The 22,375-nt window shown below is 43.2% G+C and overlaps 1 protein-coding gene and 1 pseudogene across 5 annotated transcripts; both read left to right on the top strand.

Moving 5' to 3' along the window:
- The first annotated feature begins 2,236 nt into the window (after positions 1-2,236).
- On the top strand, positions 2,237-8,267 carry LOC110488836 (selenoprotein H-like; annotated as a pseudogene). Of its 4 annotated transcripts, none has more exons than XR_002468489.3 (7): positions 2,237-2,270; positions 2,741-2,892; positions 3,362-3,932; positions 6,644-6,782; positions 7,075-7,217; positions 7,408-7,527; positions 7,723-8,267. The product of XR_002468489.3 is annotated as a selenoprotein H-like, transcript variant X1 (transcript). The 4 variants fall into 4 exon arrangements; XR_002468488.3 differs by having other exon boundaries at positions 3,134-3,932; XR_002468490.3 differs by lacking the exon at positions 2,741-2,892.
- Positions 8,268-8,342: 75 nt separating this feature from the next.
- Positions 8,343-13,237, top strand: LOC110488835 (polyribonucleotide 5'-hydroxyl-kinase Clp1). Its single transcript, XM_021561257.3, has 6 exons — positions 8,343-8,450; positions 10,212-10,477; positions 10,603-10,710; positions 10,881-11,000; positions 11,230-11,367; positions 12,122-13,237. The coding sequence occupies exons 2-6, from the start codon at positions 10,214-10,216 to the stop codon at positions 12,815-12,817; spliced, it is 1,326 nt and encodes a 441-aa protein (XP_021416932.1). The 5' UTR covers positions 8,343-8,450; positions 10,212-10,213; the 3' UTR covers positions 12,818-13,237.
- Positions 13,238-22,375: the final 9,138 nt, after the last annotated feature.

Raw genomic sequence — 22,375 nt, 5'->3', positions numbered from 1 at the left:
AGGAGAGCACAGGTTCATAACATGTTTATTGAAGTGTTATAATATGTCATGATCGCATCATCTGTATGTTTTTATAATGTGTCCATGCACTCTGCAGGTGTCTGTTTGGAGCTCATTAGCACTAACTCTGCTCTAGGAACATAGAGAGACCATTAGCAGGCAATAGACTTTGATGCGTGTGTGCCGCAGAGCGCCTACTCATATTCAGTTGCTCTCTCTCTCTTTCATGTCTCTTTCTTCTTCTGCTCTTTTGTCTAGTTGTCAGTCTTTTTATGGTACTGCGAATCATTTTAAAACTATCAGTCAATCTGCCTTTATTTCATCCTTCATCCTTGTCACATTCTTCTCTCTCGCTCGCTCCCTCTTTCTATCCCCTCCTCCCTCCCTCTGTCTCTCGCTCGCTCACTCTCTCTCCCAGATGGCAGTGTTCGTCTTGGCTGCCCAGCTAGGCCCTCTGAGTCTGTTGTTGTGAGTTGGCGTGTCGTTGGCGTTGTTTGGTGACGTGTGTCTTCACACGGGTGTCTTATTCAACGAGCCCAAACCCAGCCACCCAATGACGTCAATGGGACCAGAGAGAAATACAGAGAGCTTAGGAGGGCAGTTATGAGGTTCAGAGAGGCTGAAATGTATTCATTCAATTCCAACTGGGTGGTTTTGTTGGTAAGCTGTATGGCTCACTGTGAGGCCCTGACCCCTCCATATATCTGCTGCCGTGTAACCACACTATCTACATTTGTATCTCCTATTCTTTGAAATATGGGAGTACGAAGTACTAAGTGCAGTATCAGGACACCCACTGCTAAAAAGAATGTGACCAACATCCATTATTGTAGCACAGGTGACCAGCCATTACATCCGCATGTGACCACTTCCACCTATTTACTATATCAGTGCAGGGTAATGTGAACCGTCAGGTCAGTGACCTCTCTCCAGACAGATCACCAAGTGGAAAGAAAGAAAGCGAGTGAGTGACAGAGGAATTCTGAGGTTTTTCCACCCCACAGGAGGCTGCCTGAACATGCTGTGACTGGCTGCCACGTCTTTGGATAGAGAGGATGAGGCTCTATGTAAATTACATTCAAATCCAGATACAATAACAACACAGTCAGTCTCAGTTCAGATAGTGCAGGTCTATGATGACGAAAGGGAGGAAGAGAGAAAAGAGGTGAGATGGAAGTGTGAAGATCTTCAGTGTATTTCTGGATCATAATCACTGGCATATCTTACGCACACATGAACTGTACGTAGGCATGCAAATGAGAATACACACACATACCCACATGTATAGCATGGTGGTGTGTGTCCGTCCCTAGGTATTGAACAACTTTTGGATCCGCTTTCTTTGCGTTTCTGTGGGCAGCATGCTTTTGTGTCTTGTGTGTGTCCTAGGCCTATACTCAAAAGGAGGATGGCGGTGGGAGGGGCTCGCTCCATCGTCCTGCGTCACATTGTGAGGCAAGAGGGTATCGAAGGATGGAGAAAGAGAAGAGGGTACATCAGTTTGAGGCTCTGTACGCCCCTCTCCGGCTCATCTCAGAGCTAAAAATACAGACCCCCAGACGGCGAAGACAGACTGGGATCTGAGGAGAACACCGAGTGTGTGTGTGTTTGAGAGAAAGAAATAGTAGCCTGTGTGTGTTTGAGAGAGATAGAAAGAAAGTGTGGCTGTGACAGAGTGTGGGTCTGTGACTGTAAATGAGTCACGCTCACCTCGGCTCTTTGTGAGAGTCCCTTCTTTTTTGGCACTCATGGAAGTGACGCTCTCGCTCTGAGACAGCCTTTGTTTGAGTAAGAATGGAAACGTGTTTGGCTCTGGGATTTGGGCTGCTATTCCTGTGATCTCATATTTACTCTCAATTTAGCAGAAAGACGACACGAACACACCCATCTGGTTCCCTCTATCATGTTTCTGTAGGCTTACCTCTATTCTCTTGTTTTGGATGCTCTCCACTCCTCAATATTTTTCCCAGACATGATCCTCTCCCCTGTGTTGCCAATCTGTGCACTTATATTCCTTTATAGATATTCAAAATATTTGCCAAATCCAATATCATTTTTGTGCCACCATATGTGTCAGCCAACTTCTATTTTAGGTGACAGAAGCACCTCCATGAATCTTAGCCGAAGTTCACAACCCCACTTTCTGGAATGGTTTTGTCTGCCATCAAAATGAACAACCCCGCAATGGAATAGCCCATTCCCATGCCCACAAAACGTACCGAAATTCGATCATTACGCAAGATCCACAGTAACGTCCTTTGCAAAAGCAGGTAACCCCTACAACATCAAAAGCTTTTAAAATCTAGATCATTCTTGAAATCGCACTGATGAAATGAGTTATACTGTAAGTGTCTCCGAATTACAAAATAACTTGCTAGACACTAAAGTAGAGACACAAAACTCCGAAATACATTATGACATGTAAGGACAGGTTAGCTTGCTAACTTCTACAGTAGCTAGCTAGCTAACTTAAAACACAAACGCCTGTAGCTAGCTATAAAAAAATATGTAAATACATGTAATGATGTATTGTCCCATACACCGGCTAGGTACATTGAAATTTGTTGTTTTACAGGGTCAGCCTTAGTATTACGGCGCCCCTATAGCAAATTAGGGGTACGTTGACAGATTTTTCACCTTCTCGGCTCTGGTATTCGAACCAGCGTCCTTTCGGTTACTGGTCCACCGCTCTAACTGCTAGACTACTATCTAGCTAACACCACTGCCTGCTGTTGTACAGGTTGCGGTTCAACGTGTAAGGCGAGCGCCAAGGTGGAGACAGAAGAGTAGACCATGGCAGTGGAGGGGAAGAGGGGTAAAAAAAAAAAAAGAAGAAGAGGAAGACTACCCGGAGACTGTCACAGAGGGCCAGAGAGTGGTCATTCAACACTGGTGGGAACTGGAACTGAACCCACACGTACAAGACCCAATGTATTTGGGTGACAAGATGACAAAATATTAATTCTTTGGACCCAGTCTGTCAAATTGCATAATGTGGCATATGCATAAAGCTTATTGTAATCTAACAACATTTACCCAGTTAACACAATTTAAAGTGCAAAGGGATAAGTTACATCTTTGCTGCAGAAAAGCATCAACAGTAAAACCTCACTTTTCTATTGTCTTTCTGCAGTAAAATCTGACGAGTTTACGGGTGTAAATGCCGAAGGTGTCAGAGTTGCCCTCCTGGCTGCCCGCCCAGATCTCATTGTGGTTCTGAACCCCCAGAATCCCCAGAGTAAAAGTTTTGAAGTGATGCTGGGGAGAAAGGGGAGTACTGTCTTCCAGGGATACACCTCTATGGGAAGTGTCTTTCTCTCCTAGGGTCTCATCTGTTGTCTAATTATTCCCTTTCCTACAGAGGTATGTCTGGTCGGGAATAAAGAAAGACCCACCTCGCAAGCTGAAGTTCCCTGAGCCTGAAGTTCTTGCCCTGGAGAAGGCACTGAAGACTGAATAAACATTTGAGGGAAGTATGCATAGGCACAATCTTAGTAGTTCCCACTGGACACAGATGTCTATTCAACAGTGGTTTAACAAAATGACATGGAAACAAGGTTGATTCAACCAGTGTAAGCTCAGGGGGTTGTCGTTCCGTGTCCAATTCAAATGACTAAATTCAAATCAGATTGACCCAAACTGTAATAGAAAGGAATCCATTGAAATAAACAGACTGGTTGAGAGGGTTTGGCTACTCAAGAGAGTAAACAGTGAGACCAAGAGAAAAACACTAAATTAAGGCAATCCACTTATTTGATTGGAATAAATATCCCATTAAAATGATTTGCTGAAATAGTGAATTCTCCCTCTTGTTCGTTGCAGCCAGTCAGCAAGGGTTTGTAGCAGCTGGATGCAGAATGATGAGGACTGACCAATGTGGTTGCACCCCAGTAATTCCTCTGATGAGACTGAGTCAAGCTCCTCTGGCCTGGGTACATGGTGACATTAATGGTGTCTCTCACAGTCACACTTTTACAATATTGTTTGTATTATTCAATAACGTTAACATTTTTCATCTGCTTTTATGTTTGTCGATGAAGAATTAAAATTGTTTCTTTAACTTAAACAAGCCACCCAAGCCACACTTAAACAACACAATGTAACTCCAAGTCAAACACACTTCTGTGAAATCAAACTGTCCACTTAGGAAGCAACACTGATTGACAATACATTTCATCATGCTGTTGTGCAAATGGAATAGACAACAGGTGGAAATTGTAGGCAATTAGCAAGACACCCCCAATAAAGGAGTGGTTCTGCAGGTGGTGACTACAGACCACTTCTCAGTTCCTATGCTTCCTGGCTGATGTTTTGGTCACTTTTGAATGCTGGCGGTGCTTTCACTCTAGTGGTAGCATGAGACGGAGTCTACAACCCACACAAGTGGCTCAGGTAGTGCAGCTCATCCAGGATGGCACATCAATGTGAGCTGTGGCAAGAAGGTTTGCTGTGTCTGTCAGCGTAGTGTCCAGAGCATGGAGGCGCTACCAGGAGACAGGCCAGTACATCAGGAGATGTGGAGGAGGCCGTAGGAGGGCAACAACCCAGCAGCAGGACCGCTACCTCCACCTTTGTGCAAGGAGGAACAGGAGGAGCACTGCCAGAGCCCTGCAAAATGACCTCCAGCAGGCCACAAATGTGCATGTGTCTGCTCAAACGTTCAGAAACAGACTCCATAAGGGTGGTATGAGGGCCCGACGTCCACAGGTGGGGGTTGTGCTTACAGCCCAACACCGTGTAGGACATTTGACATTTGCCAGAGAACACCAAGATTGGCAAATTCGCCACTGGCGCCCTGTGCTCTTCACAGATGAAAGCAGGTTCACACTGAGCACGTGACAGTCTGGAGACGCCGTGGAGAACGTTCTGCTGCCTGCAACAACCTCCAGCATGACCGGTTTGGCGGTGGGTCAGTAAAGGTGTGGGGTGGCATTTCTTTGGGGGGCCGCACAGCCCTCCATGTGTTCGCCAGAGGTAGCCTGACTGCCATTAGGTACCGAGATGAGATCCTCAGACCCCTTGTGAGACCATATGCTGGTGCGGTTGGCCCTGGGTTCCTCCTAATGCAAGACAATGCTAGACCTCATGTGGCTGGAGTGTGTCAGCAGTTCCTGCAAGAGGAAGGCATTGATGCTATGGACTGGCCCGCCCGTTCCCCAGACCTGAATCCAATTGAGCACATCTGGGACATCATGTCTCGCTCCGTCCACCAATGCCACGTTGCACCACAGACTGTCCAGGAGTTGGCGGATGCTTTAGTCCAGGTCTTGGAGTAGATCCCTCAGGAGCCATCCGCCACCTCATCAGGAGCATGCCCAGGCGTTGTAGGGAGGTCATACAGGCACGTGGAGGCCACACACACTACTGAGCCTCATTTTGACTTGTTTTAAGGACATTACATCAAAGTTGGATCAACCTGTAGTGTGGTTTTCCACTTTAATTTTGATCCAAACCTCCATGGGTTGATAAATTTGATTTCCATTGATAATTTGTGTGATTTTGTTGTCAGCACATTCAACTATGTAAAGAAAAAAGTATTTAATAAGAATATTTCATTCATTCAGATCTAGGATGTTTTATTTTAGTGTTCCCTTTATTTTTTTGAGCAGTTTATATACACATACACACTAAAGTTAACCCTAAATTTAGCAAAAAGAGGACAAACGTTTCCATCACTTCTGTATTTAGGATGTTATCGTATCTCCCAGATATACCCCTACATTTGTATTATTTATTTGATTCATGTCCTGTCAGTCTCTCTAGCACTGCTATGTTAAGCCCTACATGTGTGATGGCACCTACAGTGCATTCAGACCCCTTTTCCCACATTACAGCTTTATTCTAAAATGGATTAAACCTCCCTGACCAAGGCCCTTCTCCCCTGATTGCTCAGTTTGGCCGGGCGGCCAGCTCTAGGAAGAGTTTTGGTTGTTCCAAATGTCTTACATTTAAGAATGATGAGTCCACTGTGTTCTTGGACCTTCAATGCTGCAGACATTTTTGGTACCCTTCCCCAGATCTGTGCCTCGACACAATCCTTTGCCCTCATGGCTTGTTTGTTTTTTTTTCTGACATGTACTGTCAACTGTGGGACCTTAAATAGACAGGTGTGTGCCTTTCCAAATCATGTCCAATCAATTGAATTTACCACAGGTGGACAGGATGCACCTGAGCTCAATTTCGAGTCTCATAGCAAAGGGCCTGAATACTCATGTAAATACGATATTTCTGCTTTGTCGTTATGGGGTATTGTGTATAGATTGATGAGGGGAATTTTAGAATAAGGCTGTAACGTAGAACAATTTTGAATACTTTCTGAATGCACTGTAAATAGTTATTTATTGGCTGAAAATCTTAAATTGATCGCCCCTTTCAATTAATGGGTTTTTGTCGGCCAAAATGTTGAACCCCTTCGATTGAATTTTGGAATAGTCCATTACAAAAGAAGCGCCACATGCGCGCCGAAGTTTGATGTTACGCAAGCTGAATCAATATCAACAATGGCGGCTCGTTTTAAAACAGGTCGGGGGACAGCTTTTCCATTTGAGTATTTCCCTCATAACCAGTAGTAAGGAAGTAGCCTAATGATCGACGTGCCGTGATTATTTTATGAAAGTACTAACCATATATTTGTTCTGGACAGGTAGAGGATCGAAGCGCAAGGCAAACAACAAGGCAGAGACTGAGGAGGAGACTTTAGTCATCGAGCGAAAGCGGGGTAAAAGAGAGGAGGGGGAAACGGAGACTGCTACAGAAGGCCAGAGGGTGGTCATTGAACACTGGTGAGTACTGGAATATCCACAGGCACCCCCTAAATAATATTCTCACACACACACACACACACACACACACACACACACACACACACACACACATCAATTTAGGTAAATGCATTGAGTCAGAGTTCCATATTCACATAACCTTATTCCCATCACCAAACAATTGCCTATCTTCTATCGGTACAATCTGGATAATCTCAATATACAGGAAAGGAACAGACCACTTAGAAGTCTTAGACAAATTGCCTCTGAAAATAAAAACTTGTAATAGTGAGTTGCAACTGTCATTCTGCAGTAAGAGCTGATACGTGTACAGACGGTGTGCTGAGGGGGTGCGAGATGCCCTCCTGGCTGCCCGCCCAGACCTCATCGTGGTTCTGAACCCCCAGAAACCCCGCAAGAAAAGCCTGGAGGTCACACTTGTGGAGGGAGGGAAAGGTGTGTTCCTCCAGGTCATGTTATGAACAATTCTACTCTCATGGGGCCTGTTTCCTGGACACAGAATTGTAATTTAAAATACAGATTAGGTGTCCGGGAATACAGAGCATATTGTTTAGCTTTGGCATGACACAGAGGCAACCAGAAGTTGTCCTTTTATTTTGTACTAAGCATTATTTCCTTCCTGTAGAGGTGTGCCTCTGGACAGGCATAAAGCTAGGCCCACCTGCCAGGCTGAAGTTCCCTGAGCCTGCCATTGTGGTTGCAGCCCTGGAGGAGGCACTGAAAAATTAATAGAGACCCAGTGAAGGTCTGTATTTTGGACTGCCCTGATTTTTTTATTATTCAACCTTTATTTAACTAGGCAAGTCAGTTAAGAACAAATTCTTATTTACAATGATGGCCTACTGATAGACTCAACTATTATGATAATAACCACCTTTCCCAAATATTTTTTTTTGTAAACAATCTTAGTTTCTACTTTATTTATTCTTGTTGTTTCCAGCTGTTCCTCTAGGTTTTGGAAACTGGACGCAGAATGATGGGGACTGACCAACGGGGTTGCTCCCCAGTCTGTCCTCTGATGACCCAAGCGTCAAGCTCCTCTGGCCTGGATACATGGTGACATCTAGTGGTATCTATCTGAAGTGCAACACATTCCCTCTATTAGGTTACTGTACAGTGGTGGTTCACAAAATATTTTCAGTATACTGTCAGTGTATTCCCTGAGTATCACCTTAAAAAATAATCTGTCCATAATAATGACCACACTGTGACAAAGTGGCTTGATACTCACACATTGAGTTGGCTTGTTTACACTGGGGGTTTACTCTTTAACCGTTTGGGAAACACTGGATAACAATATATTTGTTGCTGAGTATTCACTGGTCAATTTCCTATGTTAAGTCTCATGTGTTTTAATATTTTTTCTATGGAGAATAACACGTATGTTTCTATACTCTTCTGTCTCATTCTTTGTTTAGAAAAGTATGGAATATGTGCATAAAGTTTTGTGCCTGTCAAAAATAAATGTTCTACATTTTAAATCAACCTGATTCCATACTTTGTTGCAATTTTAACCAATATTTTCAATTTTATGATTTAACTACGCAATTGCAAACGCCAATTGGTTCTTTAAAAACATGACGTCATATTTGTGCGACTAGTGTCACTCGTCTGTCGTGGTGGAAAGTTTGAAGACTTAGGACAAACTATAAACGTACCTATTTCTAAGTAAGTAACAAATGTAGTAAGGCGGTCACAAACAAATATCTAAATAGCTATTAGTATTCAGCAGGTTATCGCCGGTACCATTCTAACCAGGCATTGTCAGATAGCTAGCCTACACGCTAACATTAGCTAGCTAATTGAACTGCATTTATCTAGCTCTGAGCACTATAGTATTGTTTACTTTTCGCATGATATTTGAGTTTGTACCTAACGTTAGCCTTTTCAAGTTACTATAAAAAGGTAGAAAGAAACAGCCCTCTTGATCAACGCATTTGTAGCTTCTCAACATGTATGGTAAGTGCTGAATAATGATTGGATTGGCACAGTGCCCTCCAGCCATGGCCTATACCAGAGCCTTCTACATTATATATAGAAGTATGTGGACACCCCTTCAAATGAGTGGATTCGGCTATTTCAGCCACACCCTTCGCTGACAGGTGTATAAAATCGAGAACACAGCCATGCAATCTCCTTGGGAAAACAGGCAGTAGAATGTCCTTAAGGAAGAGCTCTGTGACATTCAACATGGCACGATCATAGGATGCCAACTTTCCAACAAGTCAGTCAAATTTCTGCCCTGTGAGAGCTGCCCTGGTCAACTGTAAGCGCTGTTAATTTGAAGTGGAAATGTTTAAGAGCAATAACGGCTCAGCCGCGAAGTGGTAGGCCACACAAGCTCACAGAACGGGAGACGTGTGTAGCACGTACAAATCCTCAGTTGCAACACTCACTACCAAGTAACAAACTGCCTTTGGAAGCAACGTCAGCACAATAATTGTTAATCGGGAGCATCATGAAATGGGTTTTTCATGGCCGAGCAGCCGCACCCAAGCCTAAGATCACAATGCATAGCTTCGGCTGGAGTGGTGTAAAGCTCGCCGCCATTGGACTCTGGAGCAGTGGAAACGTGTTCTCTGGAGGGATGAATCACGCTTCACCATCTGGCAGTCAACGGACGATTCTGGGTTTGGTGGATGCCAGGTGAACGCTACCTGCCCGAATGCTTATGCTAACTGTAAATTTTGGTGGAGGAGGAATAATGATCTGGGGCTGTTTTTCATGGTTCGGGCCCCTTAGTTCCAGTGAAGATAAATGTTAACGCTACAGCATACAATGCTGTACAAAGCATACATTCCAGATGATTCTGTGCATACAACTTTGTGGCTACAGTTTGTGAAAGGCCCTTTCTTCAGCATGACAATGTCCCCATGCACAAAGTGAGGTCCATACAGAAATGGAATGTAGAGGTCGTTGTGGAAGAACTTGACTGGCCTGCACAGAGCCCCGACCTCAACCCCATCAAACACCTTTGGGATGAATTGGAACGGCGACTACGAGCCAGACCTAATCGCCCAACCTCAGTGCCTGACCTCACTAATGCTTTTGTGGGTGAATGGAAGCAAGTCCCCACAGCAATGTTCCAACATCTAGTGGAGAGCCTTCTCAGAAGATTAATTATTAATGCCCATGATTTTGGAATGAGATGTTTGACAAGCAGGTGTCCACATACAACTGGTCATGTAGTGTTTTTGTAAATAAAGCACTCTGCCCTATGCTTGTCCTATCAAAGGTCATTCCAGGGATGTTCATATCCTGTGTCGTGACTTATGAGAGACCACCAATGAAATCTAACATCGCAGCATCTAATAATCAGTCACATAAATCCTGTCCAGAGTGAGTTTATTACATGGCAGAGATGAAACAGACATGTCGGTGAGGTATTAAATGTTGTTCAGGCTAAATCTGACCTTTGTCTCTGTACAGCCATGGTGACTGAGGGCCCAGAGAACACTGGTGAGGAGGGAGTGGGGGCTGGCGCTGGTGGCGCGAGGTTTGACCTGGAGAAGGAGACTGAGCTGCGGTTCGAGGTGGAGGCCGGGGAGAAGGTGCATCTGGAGCTGCTCACAGGATTGGCGGAGGTCTTTGGCTCTGAGCTCAACCGCAACAAGAAGTACACGTTTGGACCAGGTTCCAAGATTGCTGTGTTCACCTGGCAGGGCTGTAGTGTTTCTCTCTCGGGGAAGACAGAGGTGAGAGGCTGTAGAGGAGTAACAGATGGATGAGAGGGATATGTGTTTGGCTGAAGCATCTGTTATTGTTATCTGTAACTGCTAGGAGTGACATATGCAGAAATGTGTAAATCTTTCTCTCCCAGGTGGCGTACAAATCAAAGGACACACCCATGCTGCTCTACCTGAACACACACACTGCACTGGAACAGATGAGACGACAGGCGGAGAGAGACAACGAGAGGGGACCACGGGTCAGTGTTCATCTGTGTGTGTGTATTTTTGTCTGAGTGAAGTGGACTTAGGTCAGTGTTTGTGTGTATGTGAGAAGTGGACTTGGGTTAGTGTGTGTGAGAAGTGGACCTTGGTCAGAGACACACTGTACGCTCTCTTGTGTAAAAGTTGCTTCAACGTTGTGCCCCAGGTAATGGTGGTGGGGCCTACAGATGTGGGGAAGTCGATGCTGTGCAGGCTGTTGCTGAACTACGCTGTCAGGCTGGGCAGGAGGCCCACACTGGTGGAGCTGGATGTGGGCCAGAGTGGGGTGAGATCAACCAAGCAACTACATCAGCACCAATGACTATGCACAGAGAATAGTATATAGGCAGATTAATCTTTTGTGTTTGTGGATGGTGGTGTAGATACAATATATTGCTACTGTTGCCTCTACTATCACTGCCATTATGCTAATAAGGACAATTACATATAGTGATTGTATTGACTGGCAGTGTCTAAGGTTAGTAATGTTGATGACCATGATACATTCCCTTCAGGTGTCAGTCCCGGGCACAATGTCAGCACTGTGTATTGAGCGTCCGGCTGACGTGGAGGAGGGGTACTCCGTACAGGCGCCGCTGGTCTACCACTTTGGTTCCACCACTCCAGGAACCAACATCAAACTCTACAACAAGGTGAAAGATGAGACAGATAACCTAATACCCTTAACCATAGAGGTTATAAACTCAGCAAAAAAATAAACGTCCCTTTTTCAGGACTGTCTTTCAAAGATAATTCGTAAAAATCCAAATAACTTCATCATTCTGACATGACCCTCCAGCATGACAATGCCACCAGCCATACTGCTTGTTCTGTGCGTGATTTCCTGCAAGACAGTAATGTCAGTGTTCTGCCATGGCCAGCCAAGAGCCCAGATCTCAATCCCATTGAGCACATCTGAGACCTGTTAGATTGGAGGGTGAGTGCTAGGGCCATTCCCTCCAGAAATGTATGGAACTTGCAGGTGCCTTGGTGGAAGAGTGGGGTAACAGCTCACAGCAAGAACTGGCAAATCTTGTGCAGTCCATGAGGAGGAGATGCACTGCAGTACTTAATGCAGCTGGTGGCCACACCAGATACTGACTGTTACTTTTGATTTTGACCCTCCCTCTTTGTTCAGGGACACATTATTCAGTTTCTGCTAGTCACATGTCTGTGGAACTTGTTCAGCTTGTCTCATACAAATATCAGCTTGTCTCATACAAATATTTACACGTTAAGTTTGCTGAAAATAAACACACTTTCTTTTTTTGCTGAGTTTATTAAACCATAACTTTGTGGTTGACATTTTACCTGGTGTATAATCTCTAGCCCCTCCCTCCCCATTGCTACCTTTCTCTCACTCCCCCTCCATTTCTCTCCATCTTTGTTTCCCACTGGGCCTCCTAGTTGACGTCGTGTCTGGCCGAAGTGTTCTCCCAGCGCTGTGAGGAAAACAGGAAGGCCAGTGTGGGCGGCTGCATCATCAACACCTGTGGCTGGGTGAAGGGTTCTGGCTACCAGGCCCTGGTCCACTGTGCCTCAGCCTTCCAGGTGGATGTGGTTCTGGTGCTGGACCAGGAGAGGCTTTACAACGAGTTGAAGCGGGACCTACCGCACTTCGTCCGAGTTGTGCTGCTACCCAAATCCGGAGGGGTCGTGGTGCGCTCCAAAGACTGCCGGCGTGAATCTCGGGACGAGAAGATCCGGGAGTACTTCTACGGTTTTCGCAGTGCCTTGTTCTTCCCTCACGCTTTCGACGTGCGCTTTTCTGATGTGCGCATCTACAAGATCGGAGCGCCTTCCATCCCGGACTCTTGCCTGCCGCTTGGCATGTCGCAGGACGACACCCAGCTGAAGCTAGTCCCTGTGACGCCCGGTCGTGACCTCACACACCATGTGCTGAGCGTAAGCTGTGCCGATGAGGGGGAGGAGGGGGCTGGAGGGGTGCGCAGGGGTGTGCTGGAGAGCCCAGTGTGTGGCTTCATTGTGGTGACTAACGTGGACACACAGGCACAGGTGATGACCGTGCTCTCGCCCGCCCCCAGACCCCTCCCCAGACACACACTGCTCATCATGGACATTCGCTTCATCGACCTCAAATAGAGGAGGAGAGAGGGAAAAGGCAATGGGAAGACAGAGAAATGCTGAATGGCTGAAATCCCTGATGGCTTTGTCAAGAGGAGTTTAATTTCATTGGCACTGAGTTTGGGGCAGCAGAGCAGCATATGGTTCTGAAAATATTTGGTTTCACGCTCAACTGATGAGAGAGAGAAGATGACACAAGTGTTGGGCAGAGAGTGAGGATAATGGAGGCGAGAGGGGGTTAGAGTCGGTGGAGTGGAATGGCGCTGAGGGAGGAGGAAAATGTCTGTAAATATATATTTTTTAATTCAACTTGATCATTTGCAATGTCAGAAACTGGTGAGTTTTTCTACATGTTCTATCAAGAGTTGTTTTCCACACGAGACTGTTTGGTTATGAATGTTTTTTGTGATTTTAATAAAATGCCTCTGTTGCATCTTATTTTGCCTCTGTGGTGTGTAGCTACATACATTCACTCCAGCATTGTTTTAGATTGAACCTGGGTACCAGTCTTAGCGAACATTCCATTCCTTGTACTCTGTGCCATATTCCAAAGACTGGTCTTTCTTCAATCCTCAAATATTTTCTATCATTAATTAAATTATCCAGGTCCTCTTTGAGGCCCTTCAAGGATGAAGATTGACAAAGCATTAAGAGTAAATTGATACTTTTATCTCTAATCCTTTACATTTGTAGGCCCTTAATCATTAGATTTTGAAGCTAACAATTCAATGACCATAATAAATAGGTATGGTGTCAGAGGGCAACCTTGTTTTACGCCTCTTGACAATTCAAAGTTCTCAGCGACGTAACCGTTATTTATTGTTTTACATAAGCGATTGTTGTACATGACTTTTACCCATTTTATGAGAGATTCTCCAAAGGTGAAAAAAATCCAGCCACTTATTAACCTCTCTGGCACCAGTGGGACGCGTCCCACCTGGCCAACAGCCAGTGAAATTGCAGAGCGCTAAAATTCTAAATACACCATTCGTAATATTAAATATTCTTGTAAATACATGTCTTGCATCATTTAAAAGCTTAACATTTTATTAATCCAGCCGCTGTGTCAGATTTCAAAAAGGCTTTACGTCGAAAGCAAACCATGCAATTATCTGAGGAGAGCCCCCAGCTAACAAAAGTATTACTAGCATATTCCAACCAAGCATTAGCGTCACAAAAGTCAGAAAAAAACTAAATAAATTGCTTACCTTTGAAAATATTCCTTTGGTGGCAATGCCAATTGTCCTAACTCCACAGTGAATGTTAGGCTATAAAACATATTTTATGAACAAAACTAACACGAAACATTTGTAAACCACTTGCGTCGTGATTTCCGTCTCATTCAACTTTGGACGAAACATTCATGGTAAATACACACACTAAACACACGTTTATCCAGTCATGGTTGGTTTCATTGCAATCCTGTTTGTTAGTAACACAGTCACCCTTGATGGCTCTTTTCCCGGGATGTATTGACCGAAACAAACCCGATTTGAAGACACCAATCAATGACATTGCGCACCAATGGTAGGAGCTGTCTATCGTTGATTGACTATTTTGGCCAAATGACCACTGATCATCTTGAAATCTAGCTTGGAAGATAGCCAATGAGCTGAGGTAAACGGCAATATGTAATGGTTATACGTTTGAAGACCAGCCTTTGTCGTAAACTCTGGCGTAAAAGAGGTTCAATCGCCATTGCAAATCCTACTTGACGGAGCCACGAGTGTTACGCATAGCAGTACATAGTGAGGAGCATTTTCAGCAATTTTATATATTTAAATTATGGCGAATAAATCAGGAAAGGCTAAAACAAAGTCTAGATATACAGATGTAACCCAAATTATAGAAGAAATTGACAGAGAAAGCAAGACCGAGTTGCTTCAGGAAGATGAATCTTTCAGCGAGGCAAGTTTTGACTCTCAGGCAGAAGACATGATTCTGTACGGAGAGGATGCCATGATGGACTGGTAAAATCTTCTCATGCCAATGTCGTTATTTGAAATTAATGTAAAATATTATTCATTTGAGATTTTTTTTTATTTTTTTTTATTTGCATTATATACACTCCATTATTGATGATATTTTTAAGGTACACATTGGCTATACATTGTGTGTGTGTGATATATATTTTCAAATTAATTTTATATAAACATGGAATGAAACAGCACTTCACCATAGTGATTATGTTCCCTGTACTCTATAATACATCTGTTTATTTTACGTGTTAATACAGGGCTCATACGTGAAAGTATTCTTACTGAAACTCTTTTTTTCCCCAACAGTGGCAGTGATTCTGATTATGCGCCACCAATGTCTAGTTGTCCATCCCCCTCTGAAGCTTGTTCAACCAGTCGGACTCCTGCTGTCTCTGGCTCCACACCTACCCTGCCATCTAGAGGTTTGAAGTCAGTGACAAAGAAGGGGAGGTGGGGAAGACAGAAACCTGCAGCCAGAGGGTCATTGGCACTTTGTGTTGGAAGATGATGTGGAACCAATTCCACCAGTTTTTCGACCAAAAAGGCAGCCAGGACCTCACCTAGACGTGACTGCAAAGTACAGCCTCCTTCAACTTTTTCAACAGTTTTTCACCTCGTCAGTTGTTGATTCCCTGGTGTCGAACACCAATAAGTACGGGGCTAAGAAGCAGGCAGGAAAGAAAGAGGCATGGAAGCCCATTTCCATGTCAGACCTTTTCTGCTTTCTTTCACTGGTCATTTACATGGGGCTGGTGAAGTTGAAAACTCTGAGGGACTACTGGTAAACGTCAGCTCTCTATCAACTGCCTTTCCCCACCACTATCATGTCTTCTATCTCACGGGCGCTTCACATCAGTGACCCAGAAGTTGATGGGGAGAATAACAAGAAGAGAGGCACAGGAAGGTTTGATAGGCTCTGCAAAATCAAACCTCTCTACCCCAGCATCGTTGAGGCCTGCAAGACCTATTTTCAGCCTGCCCAGAACCTGTCCATCGATGAGAGGATGGTAGCCTCAAAGGCCAGAATCAGCATCAAACAATACATGCGTAACAAACCAACCAAATGGGGCTACAAACTGTTTGTTTTAGAAGATTGTGTGTGCCTACACTTGCAATGTTTTTTGTTTATGAGGGGAAAAACAGTTTTGCTACCGGTAATGGACTGAGTTATGATTCCGTTATGGAGCTATTGGATTTTCAACTGCTGGGGAAGGGCTACAAACTGTTTGTGGACAACTTCTACACAAACCCTACCCTGTTTACAGAGCTGAGGAAGCTGGATGTGTGGGCTTGTGGCACCATTCAGACCAACAGAGTGGGCTTTCCAAAAACAAAGGTGAACGACATGCCTAAGTGGGCTGAGCGGGGTACCATGTGATGGATTCGTGAAGATGGCCTGCTCTTTGTAAAGTGGATGGATACCAGAGAGGTGGTCATGTGCACAACTATCCACAAGTCCTTCAGTGGTGATCACGTCGTCAGGCGTGTAGGACGGTAGCGGGGCATGGACCACAAAAAATGTCCCCATTCCAGCTGCTGTGAAGGACTACAACTAGGGCATGGGAGGTGTGGACCTGTCAGATGCACTGATAGGATACTACAATGTTCTCCAGAAGACCATAAAATGGTACAAGACATTTTTCTATCATTTCATTGACTTTGCTGTGGTGAATGCCTTCATCCTCCAGAAGGAAATGGCCAAGAGCTGAGGACAGCCCCCCATCTCACAGCTAGCCTTCAGGGAGCTGCTCATCTAGGAGCTTGCTAGTTACAGCAAGTCCACTGTAGCACCTTCTGTCCCCTCTACCTCTGTCCCTTCTGCTCCAACCAGTGGTGTTCACCTGCCCATCTCTGCAGGCATGAATGTGCCTCAGGGCAAAAAGGGCACAGTAGGGAGATGTCGTTGTGCCCTTTGTCACAGGAAATGCCCCATCACCTGCACCACCTGTTCAGTAAGCCTCTGCTTTACAGCAGAAAGAGACTGCTATTGGCCATGGTACCAGCATCATAATATTGTGTAGAGGACTGAGGGTCTTCACAATATTGTACGTAGAAAATGTGTAAATAGTTACCCTTGTTATTTAAAAAGAAAATCTATATATTTGTATTTTTAAAATATTTTTTATATATTTTTGGGGTGTGTGTGTTAGAATAGCATTTATGTATTTTGTATATAGTTCTTTCCTTCAAAATGTATCACTGTACTTGGGTACATCTGTGTGGGACACCTGGGTGACTTCATGCTCAATGTCATGTAGCTCGCTCATTTTTGAAGTTATCTGTCTAAAACTTTGCTCAGCTATTGTTGCCATCTTATGTTCTTCATTCAAATCATCCCCAGCATCCTATATGTATGTTTGGCTGTTCTTATTCATTTGAAAGATGATGCAGCAACAATAAAAAAACTGAAAACGTATGTTTATTTCCTTGTATTTTCTTTTCCAGATCTATTGTGTTATATTCTCCTACATTCAATTCACATTTCCACAAAATTCAGAGTGTTTCCTTTCAAATGATACCAAGAATATGCATATCCTTGCTTCTGGGCCTGAGCTACAGGCAGTTAGATTAGGGTATGTTTTTAGACGGAAATTGAGAAGAAGGGGGGCTACCCCGGAGAGGTTAACAGATTCTAGACGTACATCACTATATCAAATGCTTTCTCAAAATCTGCTATAAAGATTATACCTGGTTTTCCTACATTCTCATAGTTTTCCATTATTTCTAGTAGTTGTCTCGGTTGTGTTTAAGGATTCAGTTTTATAGTGATGAACAATGTCGGGACAGACGTTTTTTATTCGATGAGCAATACATTTTGCCAATATTTTTGCATCACAACATCGAAGGGTGAGGGGCAATGTTCCCTCAAATTTCTTTTGGCACTGATCAAATTTCAGGTCTACTGACTGCAAACTTGAACATTGGGGAAATGTTGTGCAACTTCCAGTGCACGTTTACTGTGAACACTGAGGCTGTACCTGCTTTAAGTTACAGTTTCAGACAGTGGTCAAGTAGGCTACTGTGGCTATTTGATCATAATGTAGACCTACCAGAGTGACCAACCATCAAACACAATAGAGAAAATGTGTTCATAACATTTTGACACGGAAATAGCTGTTCTATCATTCAGCCTACAGTAGCAGCCAATGTGTGGTGTTCAATGTAGGCCTACATTCCATGACACAACATGCAGGGCTTGACATTAACCTGTTTATCCACTTGTCCTTTAGAAAAGGAGGTGATTGAAAATGTTGTGTTCGATGCAACAACAAAAAACTTTATATGCATTATTCCCAGACCATTATTACAAAGAATCAGACAAAGTATGCTACTGCGACTGCCTACTGCTCTTTATTCAACTCGCTTTTCAAAGATGTCTAGAAATATACACGTTTTGTGCTCTTGTAAGAAGCAATCACTCCCCCATTGTTGACTACAAATGATCTATAACTGGGCTAATAACTCACTAACTAGCAAAATATATGAACAAACATGCACAGATGGCTACATGCAGCTCTTGCTTTGGTATCAAAACAAGCGCATCTATTCAGGAAACCGCTCATGCTGAAAACACAGTCCAGTTCAAAGTCAATGGCACAGCTCCATATATGGCAATGGTCTAATTACAAATAGGCCTACTGCAGCGCTGATTGGTTATGCTTCACTTGTCTGTGTAGACTTGCATCTCAATATAATCTCACGTTTACAACAAAATCTCTTGCACAGTTTGTTTTGTTTTGGTACGTTGCATTGAAAGTGGCTAATAATGCGTTGATTCAATCACAACTCCCAGAGTAAAGGGAAACGTTGATAGTGTTAAGTAAGGGGGGAAACATCACAGAAAGTTGAGTGAGGTTCTCTGTGGGAGCTAATATTTATTCTGCTTGGCAGTCTGTGGGGAGCTGCGTACCCTTTCACACTCGCAGCTTAGAGGGAACATTGGTGAGGGGCCTCCAATTGTTTTAAAGAGACTGGGTATTTGTATCACCCACCCACCCTTTTTGTGTGTGTGACAGTTTACCATTTAAATACCAGTAATTAAAACATGGTAGTAATGGATCTTTCAGTAGTTCACAAAAAGTTTGATACAGTGTCTACAGAAAGTATTCACACCCCCTTGATTTTCCCCCACATTTTGTTGTGTACAACCTGAATTTAAAATTGATTAAATTGAGATTATTGTGTCACTGGCCTACACACAATGCCCCATACTGTGAAAGTGGAATTGTGTTTTTAGAAATGTTTACAAATGAATTACAATTGAAAATATGAAATGTCTTGAGTCAATAATCAACCCCTTTGTTATGGCAAGCCTAAATAAGTTCAGGAGTAAAATGTGCTTGGCCAGTAATACATTGTATGGACTCACTCCGTGTGCAATTATAGTGTTTAACATTTAAAAAATGTATTACCACTTCGTATCTGTACCCCACACATACAATTATTTGTAAGGTCCCTCAAGTCGAGAAGTGCATTTCAAACACAGATTCAACCACAAAGACCACTGAGGTTTTCCAATGCCTCGCAAAGAAGTACCCCTGCACATTGACTCGGTACCGGTACCCTCTGTATATAGCTTTGTTATTGTTATGTCCATTTATTTTGTTTTTTGATTGATTCCATTTTTTTCCTCACTTAATTAAATATTTTATTGAACTGCATTGTTGGTTAAGGGCTTGTAAGTAAGCATTTCTCGGTAAGGTCTAATACCTGTTGTATTCGGCGCATGTGACAAATACAATTTGATTTGATATGCACATATTGGTAGATGGGTAAACAAATTTAAAAAGCACACATTGAATATCCGTTTGAGCAGGGTGAAGTTGTTAATTTCACTTTGGACAGTCCCTACAAAGATATGTGTCCTTTCTAACTCAGGGATTTCACTATGAGGCCAATTGTGACTTTAAAACAGTTACTGAGTTTTAATGGCTGTGATAAGAGAAGACTGAGGATGGATCAAGAACATTGTAGTTACTCCACAATACTAACCTAATTGACAGGGTGAAAAGAAGGAAGCCTGTACATAATAAAAATATTCCAAAACATGCATCCTGTTAACAAAAAGGCACTAAAGTAATACTGCAAAAAATGTGGCAAAGCAATTCACTTTTTGTCCTGAATACAGTGTTATGTTTAGGGCAAATCCATTACTGAGTACTACTCTCCGTATTTTCAAGCGTAGTGGTGGCTGCATAATGTTATGGGTATGCTTTTAATCGTTAAGGACTGGGGAGTTTTTCACAATAAAAATTAAACGGAATGGAGCTAAGCACAGTCAACATCCTTGAGAAAAATCTGGTTCAGTTTGCTTTTCACCTGACACTGGGAGATTAATTCACCTTTCAGCAGGACAAATAACCTAAAACACAAGGCCAAATATACACTGGAGATTCTTACCAAGACGACATTGAATGTTCCTGAGTGGTCTAATTACAGTTACAGTGGGGCAAAAAAGTATTCAGTCAGCCACCAATTGTGCAAGTTCTCCCACTTAAAAAGATGAGAGAGGCCTGTAATTTTCATCATAGGTACACTTCAACTATGACAGACAAAATGAGAAAAAAAATCCAGAAAATCACATTGTAGGATTTTTAATGAATTTATTTGCAAATTATGATGGAAAATAAGTATTTGGTCACCTACAAACAAGCAAGATTTCTGTCTCTCACAGACCTGTAACTTCTTCTTTAAGAGGCTCCTCTGTCCTCCACTCGTTACCTGTATTAATGGCACCTGTTTGAACTTGTTATCAGTATAAAAGACACCTGTCCACAACCTCAAACAGTCACACTCCAAACTCCACCATGGCCAAGACCAAAGAGCTGTCAAAGGACACCAGAAACAAAATTGTAGACCTGCACAAGGCTGGGAAGACTGAATCTGCAATAGGTAAGCAGCTTGGTTTGAAGAAATCAACTGTGGGAGCAATTATTAGGAAATGGAAGACATACAAGACCACTGATAATCTCCCTCGATCTGGGGCTCCACGCAAGATCTCACCCTGTGGGGTCAAAATTATTACAAGAACGGTGAGCAAAAATCCCAGAACCACACGGGGGGACCTAGTGAATGACCTGCAGAGAGCTGGGACCAAAGTAACAAAGCCTACCATCAGCAAGGGCATTGAAGATTAAACGTGGCTGGGTCTTTCAGCATGACAATGATCCCGGCAACGAAGGAGTGGCTTCGTAAGAAGCATTTCAAGGTCCTGGAGTGGCCTAGCCAGTCTCCAGATATCAACCCCATAGAAAATCTTTGGAGGGAGTTGAAAGTCCGTGTTGCCCAGCAACAGCCCCGAAACATCACTGCTCCAGAAGAGATCTGCATGGAGGAATGGGCCAAAATACCAGGAACAGTGTGTGAAAACGTTGTGAAGACTTACAGAAAACGTTTGACCTCTGTTATTGCCAACAAAGGGTATATAACAAAGTATTGAGATAAACTTGTTATTGACCAAATACTTATTTTCCACCATAATTTGCAAATAAATTCATAAAAAAATCCTACAATGTGATTTTCTGGATTTTTTTTCTCATTTTGTCTGTCATAGTTGAAGTGTACATATGATGAAAATTACAGGCCTCTCTCATCTTTTTAAGTGGGAGAACTTGCACAATTGGTGGCTGACTAAATACTTTTTTGCCCCACTGTATGAGTTAAGTTGGCTTGAAAATTATGGCAATAGTTGGAAATGGCTGTCTAGCAATGATCAACAACCAACCTGACAGCTTGAATAATTAAAAAAATAATACATGTGCAAATATTGTACAATCCAGGGGTGCAAAGCGTTTAGAGACTCACAGCTGTAATCATTGTCAACGGTGATTCTAACATGTATTTTTTATTTATTTAATCAGGTATGCTAGTTGAGAACAAGTTCTCATTGACAATTGCGACCTGGCCAAGATAAAGCAAAGCATTGCGACACAACCAACAACACAGAGTTACACATGGAATAAACAAACATACAGTCAATAATACAATAGAGAATGTCTATATACAGTGTTTGCAAATGAGGTAGGATAAGGGGGGTGAGACAATAAATAGGCCATTTTGGCAAAATTATTACAGTATGGCAAATTAAACACTGGGGTGATAGATGTGCAGAAGATGAGTGTGCAAGTAGCGGTACTGGGGTGCAAAGGAGCAAAATAAATAAAATAAATAACAATATGGTGATAAGGTAGTTGGATGGGCTATTTAGAGATTGGCTATGTACAGGTGCAGTGATCTGTGAGCTGCTCTGACAGCTGGTGCTTAAAGCTAGTGAGGGAGATATGAGTCTCCAGCTTCAGTGATTTTTTTGCAGTTCATTCCAGTAATTGGCAGCAGAGAACTGGAAGGAAAGGCGACTGAAGGAGGAATTGGCTTTGGGGGTGACCAGTGAAATATACCTGCTGGAGCGCTTGCTTCGGTTGGGTGCTGCTATGGTGACCAGTGAGCTGAGATAAGGCGGGGCTTTACCTAGCAACAATTTATAGATGACTTGTATTGACTCGGGGGTGTGAATACTTATGTAAATAAGATATTTATGTATTTCATTTTCAATACATTTGCAAAAATGTCTAAAAACATGTTTTTACTTTGTCATTAT

This window comes from Oncorhynchus mykiss, chromosome 14, assembly GCF_057628025.1.
Source record: "Oncorhynchus mykiss isolate SJ-2025 chromosome 14, ASM5762802v1, whole genome shotgun sequence".
Classification (NCBI taxonomy): domain Eukaryota; kingdom Metazoa; phylum Chordata; class Actinopteri; order Salmoniformes; family Salmonidae; genus Oncorhynchus; species Oncorhynchus mykiss.
Note: the sequence above shows the minus strand (reverse complement) of the source record. Positions and strands in the feature narration are given on the sequence as shown.

Bases quoted from the DNA above. Each gene is read 5' to 3' on its own strand.
- LOC110488835 (XM_021561257.3), top strand. From the start codon at position 10,214: ATGGTGACTGAGGGCCCAGAGAACACTGGTGAGGAGGGAGTGGGGGCT. The intron at 11,001-11,229 runs GTGAGATCAACC...CATTCCCTTCAG, and splicing joins TGGATGTGGGCCAGAGTGGG to GTGTCAGTCCCGGGCACAAT. The intron at 11,368-12,121 runs GTGAAAGATGAG...TGGGCCTCCTAG, and splicing joins ACATCAAACTCTACAACAAG to TTGACGTCGTGTCTGGCCGA.